General features: G+C 29.4%; 1 protein-coding gene across 2 annotated transcripts; it reads left to right on the top strand.

Moving 5' to 3' along the window:
- Positions 1-10,244: 10,244 nt before the first annotated feature.
- On the top strand, positions 10,245-16,994 carry LOC110420935 (downstream neighbor of Son). Of its 2 annotated transcripts, none has more exons than XM_021434360.2 (15): positions 10,245-10,451; positions 10,616-10,764; positions 11,221-11,279; positions 11,381-11,510; positions 11,627-11,718; positions 11,815-11,968; positions 12,048-12,238; positions 12,592-12,806; positions 12,957-13,055; positions 13,557-13,678; positions 14,557-14,658; positions 15,264-15,373; positions 15,540-15,627; positions 15,916-16,115; positions 16,442-16,994. In XM_021434360.2, the coding sequence occupies exons 2-15, from the start codon at positions 10,654-10,656 to the stop codon at positions 16,656-16,658; spliced, it is 1,890 nt and encodes a 629-aa protein (XP_021290035.1). In that variant the 5' UTR covers positions 10,245-10,451; positions 10,616-10,653; the 3' UTR covers positions 16,659-16,994. The 2 variants fall into 2 exon arrangements, with proteins under 2 accessions (XP_021290035.1, XP_021290036.1); XM_021434361.2 differs by having other exon boundaries at positions 11,630-11,718.
- Positions 16,995-18,184: the final 1,190 nt, after the last annotated feature.

Genomic DNA, 18,184 nt, shown 5'->3' on the forward strand with positions numbered 1-18,184 from the left:
ATCTTGATGTGCTATATCAACTTGGCCATGATTAAAATCATCATAAGATGTAGTTTTCAGTGATGCTTAATAAAATTCAAGATGTACAACAAGTACATGACCAATGGTCTTTCATACCATATTAATGACAATATGTTTTCTACATTCTTTTTATTATTTTTTTTATTTTTATCTTTTCATTATTCATCCACTTTTGATGAGTTGAAAGTATTCATCTACTTGTGGTAGGTTACAAGTATACATACACTTTTAGTGAGTGATCCACATATGATGGGTTATCTAGTTCTAGTGGATTATCCACTTGTTAGTGGGTTAGTGGCTTAAAGCACCCATCAATTTCTGATTGTAAAATTATCTATCCACTTCTGGTAGCAAAATTATCTTTAGATTCTGTTGGTGAAGTTATCCATTTACTTTGGTAGTAAAATTAGAATTAAAATTGTGATAGTGTAAACTATTATAGTCGTCATAATTATTAAATGATGTTACATTCACTTCAAGAAATGGATGGATTCATGACTAAGACCATAATTATTAAATGGTGCCGCATTCACTTCAGGAAATGCATGGATTTATAATTTTTATTAGCTCGTTTGTCACATTTACTTTAAGGAATGGACATTATGATTTTTTGTTAATAATTATATAATAGTAAATTCACTTTTCAATTAAGGGACAAGATATAAGATATACAACATAATAGTAAAATTCATATTAATTTTGATTTTTAGGGAATGAAAATACCAAAGAGATATCGAGTCACTTATTTAATTTTTGAAAATCAGAAAAAAAAAAAACAACCTTTATGAGAAGATGAAAAAATAATACTAACACTTACCTAATTTGCTAAAACCAAAAATTGAAACCCAATTATTGATTGAAGCTTGAGATATTAGAGAATCATGCTAATAGTGTGTTATGAAATAAATATGAAGGAACAACTATAAGAGAAATATAAAAATAAGTATTTAAGGGAAAGAAAGTATTTAAAGGGAATAAGAATATCTTATTCAAGTGTGTATTTACCAAGTAGGTTACAAGTATACATACACTTTTAGTGGGTGATCCACATATGATGGGTTATTCACTTCTAGTGGATTATCCACTTTTTAGTGGGTTAGTGGCTTAAAGCACCTATCAATTTCTAATTGTAAAATTATCTATCCACTTCTGGTAGCAAAATTATCTTTATATTCTATTGGTAAAATTATCCATTTACTTTGGTAGTAAAATTAGAATTAAACTAGTGATAGTGTAAACTATTATAGTCGTCATAATTGTTAAATGATGTTGCATTCACTTCAAGAAATGGATGGATTCATGATTAAGACCATAATTATTAAATGGTGCCGCATTCACTTCAGGAAATGGATGGATTTATAATTTTTTATTAGCTCGTTTGTCACATTCACTTTAAGGAACGGACATTATGATTTTTGTTAATAATTATATAATAGTAAATTCACTTTTCAATCAAGGGACAAGATATAAGATATAAAACATAATAGTAAAATTCATATTAATTTTGATTTTTAGGGAATGAAAATACTAAAGAGATATCGAGTCACTTACTTGATTTTTGAAAATCAGAAATAAAAAAAAACAACCTTTATGAGAAGATGAAAAAATAATACTAACACTTACCTAATTTGCTAAAACCAAAAATTGAAACCCAATTATTGATTGAAGCTTGAGATATTAGAGAATCATGCTAATAGTGTGTTATGAAATAAATATGAAGGAACAACTATAAGAGAAATATAAAAATAAGTATTTAAGGGAAAGAAAGTATTTAGAGGGAATAAGAATATCTTATTCAAATGTGTATTTACCAATGAAGTGAATGGGCCTATTTATTGGAAAATAATCTTTTATATAGATTGAATTTACAAGATGAAGTTAATACTAAGGGATTAGATGGATGGATTAAATCCTAAGGTTGATCCAATCTAATTTACATCCAAAACTAGATATAGATAACATAAATGGATATTCACAAAAATATTCATAACATTTGTCATTTTTTCTTTTTCATATTTTTTATTTGTCTAAGTTTTTTAAATTTTTTTAATTAAAATTTAAAATCAAAAATAAAAAATTTTAGAATAAAAATTAAAAAATCGATGTCGATCTGCCTCGCTCAAGGGAAACCAATGTCGATCTACCTCAAGCTAGTTAGGTCCCTCCTTTCTCTTTCTCTCTTTTCCTTATCTTTCTTTCCCCCTCTTTCCTTTTGATCTCTCAATTTTTTTCTCTTTTAGATTTTTTTTAAAAAAATTATTTTTTTATCATTTTCCAATTTTTTTGAATATTTATTTTGTAAGTTTTTAAATCAAAAAATAAAACATACTTACAAAAAAATAAAAAAGGAAATGATATGGCATTGTTTAGACACATGGCACATTATGATTTGATATTTTTAGACACATCACTCATTTGACTAACAGAGTTAATTAGCTAAAAGTGTAATTTATTTAACAAAATGAAAATTGGAGTACTTAATTACAAATTTTTTTCTTTAAGTACCAAATCAATTATTTTATTATAGTTCAAATACTAAATATATAATTAATTCTTTCTCAAAATATATATAAACACAAGCATATATATATATATATATATATATATATATACATGTCCATGTATATACTTTTAGAGTATGAACTTTTGAGTTTACAAGATCACTTTTCCTTTTAGATTCCAAGGATAAGGCTTTCCCTTTTAGATTCCAAGGATAAGATTGTTTTTTATTTTTTAATTTTAAGCAAAGAACAAGTTATAGCTTTTTTTAGAAAAAAAAATTGTGAGAAAGGTAAGAATCAAATCTATTCTTTGAAACAAGATATATGCATATATAATTAAATCAAATACTCAAATGCGACAAGTTATAGTATTTAAAATTTAAATATTGTTATATATATTGAATTATATGATTCATTACTTATAATTAGAGTTATATATATGATACTTGGTATTAGAGCCAAGGAAGAACCAAAGATAAATCTGTTTATTAAATTTATTTTTTAAGTTTCAGCGTTAAATATTTTATTGAAATTTTGGTGCTATAATTGCTTAGTCCTTGGCAATTATTGCTTGTTGTTAATTAATCTTAGGCTTGTTAATTTAGGTCAAAATACCCATCAAGTCTCTATATTCATGTATTTTATTCAATTTAGTCCCATCAACTCCCTATATCCATGCATTTTATTTATTGTAGTCCCTATACTCAAAATCGAAACAATTTACTCTCTTAATTTTGAAAATTGCTTTAATTTAGTCATTTTCCTTAACAACATCGAATTTTGTTGTTAAAAAAGATGACGTCAATGTTGACATGGCATCTATTTGATGGCATGGTCTTACCTCGTGATATTAATATGATGATGTAACAATGCAAATGTGACACTGACATGTTGACGTGACAATGACACATGGCAAATCAAAATTTTTTGAAAAAAAAAAATTTTGTATCACGTTAGGGACTAAAGTGAACAAAAATATATAGTACATGAACAAAATTGAACAAAATTGAGATGTTGAGGGACTAAATTAAAAAATAATATTTAAAAAATATAAATCTTTAAGTAGATAATAAATATACTTATTAATAAGTCAAATATTTAAGTGTAAAAGATTTGTGATATTAAAAAATATATAAATATTTTCTTACTTGATTATTTGATTGTAGAATATGTATATTAATTTATCTTCTTTGAAAAAATTAAGTTTAAATTCTCCTTCTATAAAAAAAATTTCATACCTAAAATCAAATTTAAATGAATAGTTTGCATTATATTGAAATAAAATAATATATAAAGAATAAATAAATTTTTTTCTTTTATTTATAATAGTACAAAAATTTAAAATTTATTTGACTTAGTATTTAAGTTGAGTTGAACTTAAATTAGCAAAATAAATTAATATAATTGTTTTTCTTTTAAAAAATGAAAAAGAGAGATACGGAGTTAGTAATGATTATAAAAATAATTTTTTATTTTGACTTACTTAATTTGTACACGACAAACCTCTTATTACAACCACAGAATCTAAGCTACTCCATTTATTTTTTATGTTTTTATTTTATTTTATATTTCAGGTTCTGTTTTTTATGTTGAAATTTATTAGATTAAAAATTGCATTTATAGTTGATAGAGTTAAATATAATTGTAAATATTTGTACCATTTTATTTTGTATTTACAAATTTTTTATAGATCCAAATTAATATTTTTAATCTAAATTTAGTTGAATTTAATTGTGGTATTTGAACTTAAATAAAATCGTTATATAAGAATTTTGAGTAAATTTAAATAAAAGGTAAATTGTGTAACGGTTAAATAATTCCAAAAGAATAGGCATTTATAAATTATGAAAATTGTAACTGAATAAACCTATTTTTCAAATTTGAGTTAAGCTCAAATTAAAAATTAAATCCAATAAATTTCAAGTTTTTATAATATTATAAATAGAAAAAAATTTTATCTAGTCCTTTTATATTATTGATTCCAACATAACGCATGTTATTCTTCTAAATTTAATGAAATTTTTTCAAAATTCTTTTATATAAGGAGAATTCGAACTTAATTTTTGCAAAAAAGATAAATTAATATGCAAATTCAAAAATCAAATAATCAAGTAAGGAATATATATATATATATATATATATTAATACCATAAATCTTTTACATTAAAATATTTGACTTATTAATAAGTATATCTATCATATACTTAAAGATTTGTATTTTTTAAATTTTTTTCAATTTTGTCCCTTAACATCTTAATTTTGTTCAATTTAATCCCTATAGTATATATTTTTATTCAATTTAATCCCTATAACGTGACATAAAAATTTTTTTAGAGATTTTAATCTACCACGTAATATTGACATGTCAACATATCAGTGCCACGTCATCATATTAGTGTCATATAGCACTATCACGCCATCACATCGGTATCACGTTTCATGCCACATCATCATGTAGGTACCCTATCATCAAAAATACCATGTTAACATTGATGTCATCCTTTTTTATGGTAAAATTAAATACCGTTAGAGAAAATGACTAAATTGAAGCAAAATGCATGGGTATAGAGACTTGGTGGATATTTTGATGATAAAGGTTTTGTCCTCCCCATAAGCAAATGTAAAATCCACTCTTATTAAAAGCCCTTTGTAGGAAAATAAAATAAGAAAATAACTTCACTTTTTAGATCGACTAATTCTAATTCTACCAACTAAATAATAAATGAAGAAAAAATTAACTATTAAAATATAATTCAAGACATAGACAATTGAGAAATCCTAAAAAAAAGACCAAATCTATAAAAGAATCCACAATATTCCAATTTCTTTAAAAAATGTGAATACACAATTAAAATGCAAGAAAGAGAGATTTCATTAAAAATGACCTTGGAATAATTAAGTTTTTCTAATCAAAAAGCCATTACCAACTCAAACAACAAAAATATAAATATATCCTTTTTGAATTAGTCCAAATAATTGCTAAACGACTTCTCAAAAAAGGATTAGATACCTCAATCTTAATAATTCTTAGAGATTGTAGGTTTCTAGAATTCAATGACTCTTTATTAGGAACCATACAATCAACATTAATATATTTTAAATGTTACCCAAATTTCATGGCAGCATTGCATAATAAAAACATCTTAGATGCATTAACACTCCATGTAGAAACTTATAATTACAAAATGGCAACAAGATCACTACTTTTAACACTTTTTTATAGTGTTTATTATAAAGCAATGCACTTAGTGATGATACCAACTTATTTCTTACGTTATTGCCAACGACAATTGACACTTCCATTTCAAGCTGATATGAGTAGTTCACATTTTGAAATATAAAATAAAGTTATTTTGTCATATTTTGAATACTAAAATAGCTAAGTTTTTGAGTTTTAGGTTCAAATTTAGGTAGTTGTATTTGTTTTTCTTAATTTAGTTTAAATCATGCTGAGTCAATTTAATTCAACTTGCTTTAGTTTAATTTTATGTTAAAATATCTTAAGTTTAGCTATTATTGATCTAGTATCTTGTTTTTGAAGGTTCTCACATGAAAAGGCCTTAATTGGTGATGAAATGCACAAGTATGGCTAAGTGCATCTCTTGTACATGCTATAGTATTTCAACTATAATTCTCACTCCAGAAGTTCAATTAACATGATTCTTGAGCCATTGGAAAGTTGAGAGATAGGGTTACAACTTTTATGTACACTTTATCCAATTCAAATCAGATCATGGAGAAAATTACGTCATAAGAGAAGAAACTATAGCAGAATCTGCACAAGGCAGCATATGGCAAGCAAGGCTACGTTGCTGGCCTGACAACTTAAAATCTACCTTTTCAACTTTTAATAAAATTAGGTTTTTGAGGGCTATTTAAAAAGGGCTTTCAAGTGCAATTAATAGAAAGAGGCACTCAAAGCAACTTTTCCAGAGAAAAAGAAGCAATCAATAAAAGCAAGAAAGCAAAGGAAATCAAAGAAGATTGGAGATTCACAAGCTTCAAATCTTAGTTTCTCTCTACTTTTGTTCTTCTCTTACTTTTTTTGACTTGGATTGATGGTTGATTTTATTTGGATAATGTTTGTAATAGATATTATGAACTAATTTATTTTTTATAGGATTATGATTGAACTCGACATCTAATTTGAATATTTTTTTTTGCTTATTATCAATTGGAATAGAAGTTGTTTATTCCAATTCTATGTTTAATGCTTTTAATTGCTTGATCACCAATTAAATTGATTTGGATATCTAAATATAACTTGATGAACGGAATTTAAATTAGGCCATAAATGGAATAACATATGTTCAAATTCATTTAGTTAAGTAGGTAATTTGATTTGTATATAGGATAGACATATACCTATTTGTTGCATGTAACCAAGATTAGAGCATAAACTTTATAAATCTTTCTTTAATTGAATTTACATAGACATATAGTAATTAAGTGGAAGAGATATTTTTATAAGAATCTAGACAGAGACTTATAAATAAATTGAGACTTTGAGTTAGTAATTCAATCCATTGAAGTAAATTTAGAGAGAGAAACAAGATTCAAATGAATTATTGATGGATATTGTAATCTTAGGCTTTTTGTTTAATTGAATTTTTCTAGTAAAATTTTGCCCATAAGTTTGTATATTTAATTTTAGTTTTGTTTTTAATTAACCACTTTAATTCGGTTGTTTGAATAAAATTAGGTTGTGTTAATTTTAATATGTAGCAAAAGTTTGTATAATTCCCTGTGAGATTTGACACTATACTTACTATTCTATTACTTGTTACGATATGTATACTTGCGTGATAAAATCAACATCATCCTTTTTAGAGATGGGTGTTGAACTAAGTAGTAAATCCTTCTCCTATTTGAAATACAATTTTCAAAAAGTAAACCAATACCGTGATGTTGTCGTTAAAATCCAACATTTCCTAAAGCAACATCACAAGATCCAAAAATACAAGATTTTTACAAGCTAAATCAACTGTTAGTGCATTGCTTGCTGAAGCCTTCAAAGTTGTAACTCCAAACTTAAAGTTTAGAGTCTTTTCTATAGAACATTATCATTTCAAAAATCAGGAGCAAATTACTCACAAATCAACAGCAAATCTCTCATAGAATAGTACAAACTATTCATAGATTAGCAGCAAATGAAAAGTAGATAACAGATCAGCAGTAAGAATAATAACATGCATTACAATAATTTTGTAAAAAGACATCAATTTTGGAATATTGATACACCATTCAGCACAATATTAACCCTATCATGTCTCTCTATTGTTGGATAAAGTGTCCTTGTATAACACCTTTTGTAACTTATTTAGAGAGAGGAGAACTGATTAAGCTCTTAAGTAGAAAAATACAAAAACTTTCATACACTTGTTTTCTCTTTCTTATTTGTGTACTGTTTTTCTCAACTCTCTTTCTCTCCCTCTCCTTTTTTTTTTCTAAATTTCTTTATAGTATTAGAGCATACTTAAATCTTTACTAATATGAGACCTCTATCAAGGATACAAAGGTCGAGGTAGACCCAGATTAGTGTAACAGTTTCTCTCTTCCATCTATTCTCCATGTCTTTTGGATTGAAAAAGTGGATTTGTCACAAGTGGTATTACAACAAATAAAATTTTAAGAAGCATGATGGTTTTTGTCTTGACTGTCTCAAAATGAAATATTCCGAATAGAATTTTAAATTTGAAGTTCAAAATTCTCAATTTATTTTGAATAGTAAAAGCTTTTTCTTCTACCCTTTAATCGTATAGAAGCGCTAATTAGTAACGTCAAAGGCGTAATAAAAATTGAAAATGTTAAAAAAACTTATGCAACTCAACCACTAACTAGCAATGTACCATGCATGACTTATGGAACTAATACATTAGTTGCTAATTGCTAATCATTTTCATATATGGTATTATTACTTGCATGTGGCAAAAGAGAGAAATACATCTTGAGTTAAGAAACTTTATGGTACATGTGAAATGTCTACGACTCTAAGGGATATGAGTTTATGAAAGTTTAAGAGGCATGATGGTTCAATAATAAAGCATGCTTCCCATCATTTTCGTTTGCACTCGAGGGAGGACATGTACAACATAAATATTCATATTTTCTTTAAAAAAATTGTTATTCTATAAATCCATATTAGAGTTTTTCAATTCTCAAAACGAGTTTGTATATTATCATATTTGTACAAGGTTTTGATTAAGTTACATGATTTAAAGCCGTTTTGAAATATTGCTTGAGAATATTTTAGATTTGAAAATTGATCTTAATTGTTTCTATTATCTATAAGTTCAAAAGAAATTATTAACTAAGAACTTTAGGTCAAATATATATAAATTTTAAGAAATTTGACCTTATGATTACAATTTTATTAGTATTAAAAATATTTAATATTTTTATATTATTTAACGTAAAATTAGAGCAAAAAAAAAATTTCATTACGGTGTTTTCCTACTATAATATTTAATCCTAACACAATATCAAATTAAGGGTCTATTTTGGTACTATGAAAATAACTTGCTGGAAAAATTATTTATATAAAATATTTTATAAAAAAATTTAATTTTTTCTATTATTTGAATAAACTGTCAAAAATATTTTCTATTATTTGGATCATCCTATGGAAAATATTTTCTACCATCAATGTTGGGGTTATTTGGGTATTAAAATGATAAATAGGAGTTGATTATAAAACATTAGTGTCATTTGATTTTCACATTAAAATTAAGAATGGAAATGAAATTGAGGAAAATCAATAATGATATTTTTCAAACATTTGATCACATATTGTAATGAAAGTAAGCTCTAATTTTCAAAAAGATTTCCATCTCATATTTTTTTTCATAATACTATAAAAATATCAATATTCATCAATTGTGTAAAACATTCAAAATCTATATTTGTAAATATGTATTCATCAAATGACAATCATTGAAACATTTTTTGCTGTAATTATTAGCAAGATTTTTTCAATTTGTAAATAAAAATATTAAATTGCATTAGATGATTTTATTAAAAAATATTTTTTAAATTTTAATAGTATTAAATATTTAAATATTAATATTTTAAATTAACAAATTTTAAAGTTAAATATTAGTATTCACCCAATTAAAAAATAATAATATTCATCAAATTTATGCTATTTGATTTAATGTAAGAGCATTTTTTTTCTATTTTTTGAAGAATGTCTTATGCCTTTCAAAAAAGTAAGATATTTTTCGTGATTAATGAGTATTTGTCTTGTTGACCCGTAAAATGTTTTACATCTAGAAAAAATTTTTCGACTTCTAAATAAATATTACTTCTGAAAATATTTTACATTAAAACAAATGGAACCTAAAGTCTAACAAATTTGAAACTATCCGTTTCTCGTACATTCAAATGATCTATTATCTTAGGGATAAATTGTTAAAGGAAACAAAAGAGAAGAATATGAAAGTGTTGGGTCTTGAAATTCAGCAGAACCTCCATGCATTCCAAATTCGGGCCTCAAATCATCGAGACCCAAGAAAGTTCGAAATCCCAAAGCGCCCATAAATACGAAAAACTAACCAGGTGGCATCCCTTAATAGTGAGTTACGTCCAGCTTCCAAGCCGAAACAAAACCTCCTTAGGATAGAGTAAAGCGGCCTTTTAACACTAACGGCATTCTGCCGCATTTAAACGGTCGAATAACGCCGTCACTTGCAGGAGGGAAATCCAAATTGTTCAAAACCAAAAAACCAATAAAACTCGAAAATTTTCACTCTCTTCACTTTACCGCAATTTCTCTGTCTCTGTCTCATTCTCGCTTTCTTTCCCCCCTTCCATGGTTTGCCCTAAAGATTTCATTCATTTTAGGGCAAATCCTTTCTCAAAATCCTAGATTAAGACCCGATTAGGTCAGCTGGCTCTTCCATTGGTTTCTTCGTGATTTTTTCTTCAGAGGTAAGACATTGATTTGAATCTGATTTTTATATGAACTCTATTAGAATTTGTCAGAAATTTCCCCCATGATTTGCATCTCTATTCTTTCTTCTTTTTTTAAAAAAAATTTAAAAATGAAAAAAAGGGCATAATTGCTAGTATTGCTATTGCTATTGCTATTTTAGGTAAAGGAATTCCGGTTTATTTCTCGAGTGACTCGAATATGGCTAAGGTAGCTGCGCATGGTGCCTTAACTTCTACGTCGCTACAAATTGGCGGTGATGCTCTCAAACTTGGTTCCACAGTTAAAAGGAAGACCCCTTCGGAACTCAGAGTAACTTTTCCCCCCTAACTTATACTAGCATTGTTGCGATTCGCGATTCTGGTTCCGATAATCTGTTATGATTGAGTTTGATGTTTGATAATTCTATGGTGCTATTGTTTGAAGAGATAGAATTCTTTCCTGTTTCTAGCGCTTAGTTTGTGTTTTGTTTTTCCATCAATAAATCAGTGGCTTCTTGATTTTATTCTACCTTTTTTTTTTTAAGCTGAGAAAACAGTTCAGTGTTTTGTGTCTTCCTTAATTCTGCGAAATCAAAAGCTTTAGTGTATTTTTAATCTTTTCATGTTTCCCATGTTTTCTTATGTATCAGCCGTACCATTTTGGTTTATACTTTTATTTAGTTTAATACTACATGGAGTCAATGGTAGTTTGACTACAGGTTAATTGAGCTCTCTCGAGGAATTGTAGTTTAGTCTTATACTTTGTAATGAATGTTTACAATAACAGGGAGAACAGTTAAAGCGGATGAATGTTGAAGAGCTTGTTCCTAAATCTTTGGCCACGAGGTAAGTGTTGTTATTCCTCCTCTGTTTACTGTTGTTTTTGTTTTTTATTTCTTAAAGTTGCAACTATCTCAGATGTTGTTGTTCTCCATTGGCTGTGATAGTGAGATGGATAATGGACTCAAAAAACAAGATCTGCCAAGGAATCCAAGATATATAGACACCCGAATGGATGAAGTATATCCTGCCAAGAAATCAAGGTTCAAACTGCTTTCTGGAAAAGAAAATGCCAAGGTTATTACATTTCCTGAAAATGAATAGAATTGAAACATCCTGCTGAAACTAAAGTTTGTATTCCATATAAGTAAATAACTAGTTCATTGATTTGGTCAATTACTTATATTTGTTAGCAGGAAAATAGTTCAATTGAGCAACCTAGTAGCCTAAAGAAAATCTCTGCACTTTCAACTTTGGCTGCCAAGAGAAGGCAACAACTTTCATGGTATGTCTGTGTTTGTCAATCGTAGTATGTGGTATCTGGTGCATAATAAGGAGATTTATTCTTTGATTTTATTGGTTCTATGTTGTTGCTTTGCAGTCCAGAGACTTCTTTTGCTTCTGTTGATGTTCCTAAAGATGATGTAACTCATGCCTCTCGAACACTTGAAAAATGTAGTCAGGGTACATTTCTTAGCGTTACTGAGCTTTCATCAGGAGGTCCAAAATTATCAGGCTTGGCAACTCTTGACATGGTACACGCTTTTAGCAGTTTTGACGCTTTGATTGCTCAAATTACGATTTTTTTTTAATGAACCACCAATTGTTTTGTAGGATAAAGCATTGAAAGGACTAGCTGCTTGTGAAGCAATCCCTAGTGTCCCTCCTGAGTCTTTGGAAAAATGTGATGATCTTTCACCTAATGGAAGCTTCTGCTCTGAATTCCATGTGACAGGCCAGAAGATTCCTCTGGATTTTACTCTGAAAACTTATATGCGATTGGTGTCCTCTTCCTCAGTGAATTGGTGAGTAAACATGTTGTTTTTCTTCACATATTTTACTATACTTCCTATACTTGGAGATATGGTCACTCCTGGGATAAGTTCCTTTCTTTTTCACCTTATCATTGAATCATGTTATCTTAGAATATTCTTCAAAATGCTGTACACTTTTATATGAAGTATGTATAAATTTATTAAATATTTGAGATTATTGTGTGATATTTCTTATTCTTAATTATCTACATGTCCAAATGGGCTTAAAGGACATTCAATTCTGTCAATATGATTAATTTACAGGACCTCCTTGCTTATATTATTTTGTAGGGTTTATTATTTTGCTTGTTCATATAACTAACATCTTATTTTGGTGATTTCAGGTTAAATAGGTCAATGATGTGTGGTACCTACAATGGTATGCCTCAAGTTACATCCCAATCAGCTTGTTCTGAAGATCAAAATATTATCAATGCTTCACAGGCCAGACTAGCTTCCCAAGCCTTGAATTCTAGAGCATTACATTCATGGATCTACCCTCAATCTACCTTACCACCATCTCTCATGTCAATATTGGCTTCATCGGCAGCAGATGGAGGTTTGTTTATGGAACTTTTGAGTTGATCCTCTCTACTAACCTCGTCCTTTTGTGTGCATGACTGAACGTAGGTGTACACATAGTGTTCCTTCCCCTTCCTTTCTCCTCCTATTTGAAGTTCTTTAACTGATGTTGCCCATTGTTCTCCAGCTGAAATGGATTTCTTAAGAAAGCGACAGTTGGCATGGGGGGACTCATTTCGGAGTCTTTACTATATGTTTCGTCAAAATGTTTGTAGCATCTTTTATGGTAAGTTTTCTCATGCTTATGGCTTTTCTTGTACTCACTGTACATGGATGGACCCATGTTCCAACTTCTGGCAGTGTTGGTTGATCCAAGTGCTAAGGATGATGTTTTCTCTTGGCATGAGAACGTTAGGCTATATATTACACATAAAAAAACCGCATACCTGGAAGTGCTTGTATTTGTCTTGTTCAATTCCATTTTGCTTGTGTCACATTGTTGGTGGTAAATGCCAGGTCCATCTCATGATCTGCTTACTCAGGGTACAATGATTTGCTGTTTGTAGCTGAGTTATTTTTCAAAAAACACATAAACGTCTTCTCCATCTGCCAAGACTTGAGATTCTACTTGTTTTTGTCCTCTATTTCATATTGCCTTTTCTTCTTTTAATAACATTGAACTGTGCATGAAAGATTTATGTTGGAGTGTAATGCTGACTTACAGTTATTTCTTTATTTAAAAGTATAAAACTATATCTTGGTAATGGTTTGGTTGGAAACTTTCTAGTTTGCACTTCACATTTTGCGGTGATGTTCACTGCTGCTGATGGTTCGGGAAGAAGCAGACGATCATGCCGTGCTTATATCTCCCAGTCAACTAGAGGTTTGAGATCGTCATTCAAAGAGCATGTAAGATGTAAAATCTTGACCAGTTAAGCTATTGCCCAGTGCTTATAATCATGACTATGGTGAACATGGGCCTTTTAACATATTTCTTTAACGTTATCCTGGTCATGTTATATTAACTGCAAGGGTGGCAGGCGGTTTGCTTCTCGTGTAGCCTGTTGGTTTTTTCTATATGAAAGTGATTATTCTAGGATATAAATGCTTATATATTATCCTAGATTCCTATTTTTTTTATCACTTTCATATGTAATCAGGATAAAGTTTGTTGGTGAATCTGAACCATTCTATAATAACCTAAGTTTTGCTACTGAGATGGAGAATCTTTAAGATGATTCTTTTGACACATCAGCTATGGTGCTACAGATTTGGGGCTTGGGTTGCATTGTTCTTGTGACACTATGAAGATAAATGGGCAGACTGATAGTAATTAAAGTTATAATGTAGAAACTTATAAGTTTAGCTGATGTCAGCACTGTTGTGAAGTTATTGTTGACTTTACAAACATGTATGCAGCTTTGCTTGATGCAGCTGCTAGATCAGATCTTTGGTTGTTTTAGAAACATATGCCAAGACAAGAGTGATTTGTTTTAGGATTTCTAAAGGCTGAAAGCTGAAATAAGCTGTTGCCAACCTACCTGTGACTGAAGAATAGCATAGAGGAGATTTTACCTGTTATTTACTTAGTCTACTTTCAAAAAGCTACGGATGTTACGCTGATCAGCTGATTTTGTATTTATGCTATATTATTGTGATTGAACAATATTTTTGTTGTCTTTCCTGTGCTGGTTATTTATATATCCTTATTGATTAATTTTCATGCTCTGTTGAAGCCTGATACTGTCAATTTTCCTCTACTGGCTTTGTTTTTGTATGTTTCCTAGGATGTTTCTTTTTCCATGCCTCTTTGCCGTTCTCAAGTAGAACAAGTGACTACTGAGGACCTGGTAGAGCTTTCAGAGATTGAAAAGCATAACTTGGGCCAGGTTAGTACTCATTTTTCATGCTGACAATTTGTTGTGATTTGGCCTTTGACTGAATTGTTGCCCAGGTGGACCATTAGATTCCTTTTGGTGTAGCATCTGGAGGCATTAAAGTCGAGCCATCAGTGTGATAGTTCAGCTGAGAAGTTGATCATGGTCCACCTGCTATTTTCTGGAATAATTAACTACTTATAATCATTTTTTGAGTTTCCTGAAAAAGATACGAGGGTTTTGATCTGAGCAAGCATTATTCTTGGTTCTCCTTCCATATCCTTTTTGGCGTCCCTTTTTCCATTCCTGCATGCTGCGAAGTGGATATCCCTAATGTAAAGATTAAAGCAGAAATTATTTAACTTCATTATGAAATAAAATTCAAAAATAAATATAAAAAATATTTCCGCTGAGCACATAAAGAAAATCACTACCTACAGGACAATAGTTTCCATGCATTTATCTCCTTAGTGAATGTGTGTTTCTTAAGGAGATGCTTAAACTGGAAGAGAAATTTGGTGTGACTATTCATGCACTCCTTTGCTCTATGTTATAATATATCTATTGAAGTTTCTTGTCCTCAAATATTCATTAACACTAAGCTGAAATTACTGCAGACTCGACGAATGACTTCCTTAAGTGATGTTGATAATACTCCTCAGTCATTGCTAGCTTTCACTGGAAATGATAATGTGCATGGTTTGTTTGAAATTTTGTTAAATTATAGGTAAGTAGAGATTTTTTGTTTCTCCAATTCTAAAGATAATTTGTTTTCAGTATGAGCTATATGCTTTCAAGATTTTGTTTGACCAGGTTGAAATAGTTAGTAACTTATCGTTTATCAGGATTGCCTTGACACTGTATCTGACAACTCTTCTTCTAACCATCTTTAGATCTTTCTTGACTTTTTTGAATGCCGTGGATGTTCCTGTATTATATTCTCCTGTGCCATTTCAGAATGCTGCCCTTTCGGCTCCAGAGGTGAGTGATGTTACCTGAAATGAGATTTTGGTTCCCATGTTTAGGTTTTGTTGGTACATTCTAATCGTTCAGTCAATCACCTAACATGGTCTCAATGCCCTTGGTGCATGCCATAATCCTCTTGTGCATGATGTCTTTGTTACTTCTAGGTTGCCATAGAATAGCTGTTTAAACATCATCACATTTGTCTTGTCGTATATAATAAGCATTGGTTTAGAAGACTTAATCATGTGGTCACTTAGTGCAGAACCTGGGTTATTATGGTTCTCTCTCAATTTTGATGTCCAGGTTAGATGCATGGAGATTAAAAGAGCTGATCATGGTGCTGCTCTCGCCAAAGGATCCACCTTGAGAGATGGTGATTTCAGGCCAATTTCATCCACTGGCCTTTGCTATAGTGTTGAAATCAAGGATTCACATATTCCCCCATGGATTATCAGTAATATATGTGATCTAATGGCCTCAGAGGGAAGAAGCTTTGAAGCAAGGTATATTATACTTTCTTTTCCTAAACACATTCATTATGTAAATGAACTTGTTAGCGACAACTTGAAGGCAATCAATGATTAAACCTCAGTGTTGGATATGATATTAAGTTATTCATCTTTCTAATTTTCCTTTTAAGTAGTTCCGGATGCAATTTGTGTATCAGAATGGTTAAAGGTGTTTAGGATGACTACTGAATCTCCAAAGAGTAAAATGAGGGGAAAAAACAGAAACTGAAAAAGGAAGAAGATAAAGGATTAACAAGACTGATGAATAAAAACTATGACATTTCTCATCTATTTTCTGATTTGACTGGGGTGGTTTTCAGCTTTACAACAGATTATACCTCGGTTGGCTTAAATATTGCTCTTGAGACAGCTTGTGAGAAAGCTGATAGTGAAGCAACAGTTGCTGAAGACTCACAAGAAACAGCCTATGCCTTTGGTATTCCCAAAGCTGTTGTTTCTCCTTATTTGCTTGCCGGTCTACTAAAGGGGTTGAACTACTGCAACGGTTCTTATGCAGTGTCTCTGTCTCCTGTATGACATGCTGATATTCATTATCTCCAGAGAAAACTATATTTTGTTACTGATGCTTCAGTTCTCTGATTTCCTTTTGCTATTTGTACTTTGCTCCTGTATATTCCCATTTGGAATGGTTGACTGTAATTTATTAATGCCTTGTGGCATTTGTTTTTGCTAATAGAATGGTGAATAGCAAAGACCTAATGAGAATCCCTGATCCTCTGCTCCATCCTGCTAAAAGAAGGGGAAAGGCAGGGGCGAGGAAAAGTAAAAATTCTGCTTTTCAACTGTTTTTTACTTTTTTACCGTGCTACTTACCATTTTCTTGAACCCAGGGCTATCTATATAAGTTTATTTTTTGATCACTGTAATTTTTTGAAATTTGAATTGGATGCGTGAATTGAATCCTCCAATGCAGATTTCAAAGTGGTGAGGGTAGAACGGTCGGATGCAAACTCAAAAAGGGATAGAGAAATTGGAAATTGTTAAGATGGTTGAAGGATTTTTGAGGGCTTTTGAATTTTAAAAGAAATTCATTATGGAGTTAGTAGTGTGTAATTAACATATATTGGGTTAAATTATGCAATTAGTTCTTATATTATATAATAATTTGTAAAACTTGAGTTTTTATGTTTTTAAAAATTGATAATGTCAATTCAATTGTAAATAATGTTAAAATATTTTTAATTATTTATGATGATATGGTACTTTTTTGTTAATGTGGTATTTAAATATGATGATGTGTTAATGATAGTGTGGCATTTTTAATTTATTTCATAATATTTTTTTCACTATTTTAAATTATAAAACACATAAATTTAATTTTTCTTTATCTTACAACACTCTTTTCTTAAATTGTACTCTTGATATGTTTCTTTTTTATTTTCATTTAAATCATTAGTCTGCATTCGATAAATTCACGTCTACAATTATAAAATTCATGTTATTGTTTGGTCATATCATATCATATTATTATTATATTATTTGTGAAATATCACATTATCTTTATCATTTTATGAGATTCAATGTTACATCAGTAAGAAAATATCATGTTAACGCAATCAAACTTTATATTAGTCTAAATAATAGAAAATTTTTAATACATTAGATTAACATTGTCAATTTTAGAAAGCACAAGGATTCAGTTGTTACAAATTATTGTATAAGGATTAAATCCACTGCTTTAATAGAGTTCATGGACTAATTACATAATTTGACCCAGATATTGGTAAAGCATAACTTTAGTTTAATCTATACGTTTTTTTATTAATTAGTTTAATTAGTGTTTGAATAAAATGGTTTTTCTTTGGGAATATAATAAGGTAGAAATAACTATTATGTAGTTTCAAATCACCAAGTAAACATATATATATATATATATATATATATATATAAGTGTGTGTGTGTGTGCACGCGCGTGCTTGTGTGCGTGTGCATATCAAATTTTAGAAATATCCTTTTAGACTATCTTGTGTTCAATATGTGGAAGCGAAAACATTTTTCAAACATCAAAATATTACAAATGTAAACAAAGTTCAAAATCCATA

The sequence above is a fragment of the Theobroma umbraticum genome, unplaced genomic scaffold (assembly GCF_002168275.2).
Source record: "Theobroma umbraticum cultivar Fairchild unplaced genomic scaffold, ASM216827v3 scaffold_86.0, whole genome shotgun sequence".
Lineage (NCBI taxonomy): Eukaryota > Viridiplantae > Streptophyta > Magnoliopsida > Malvales > Malvaceae > Theobroma > Theobroma umbraticum.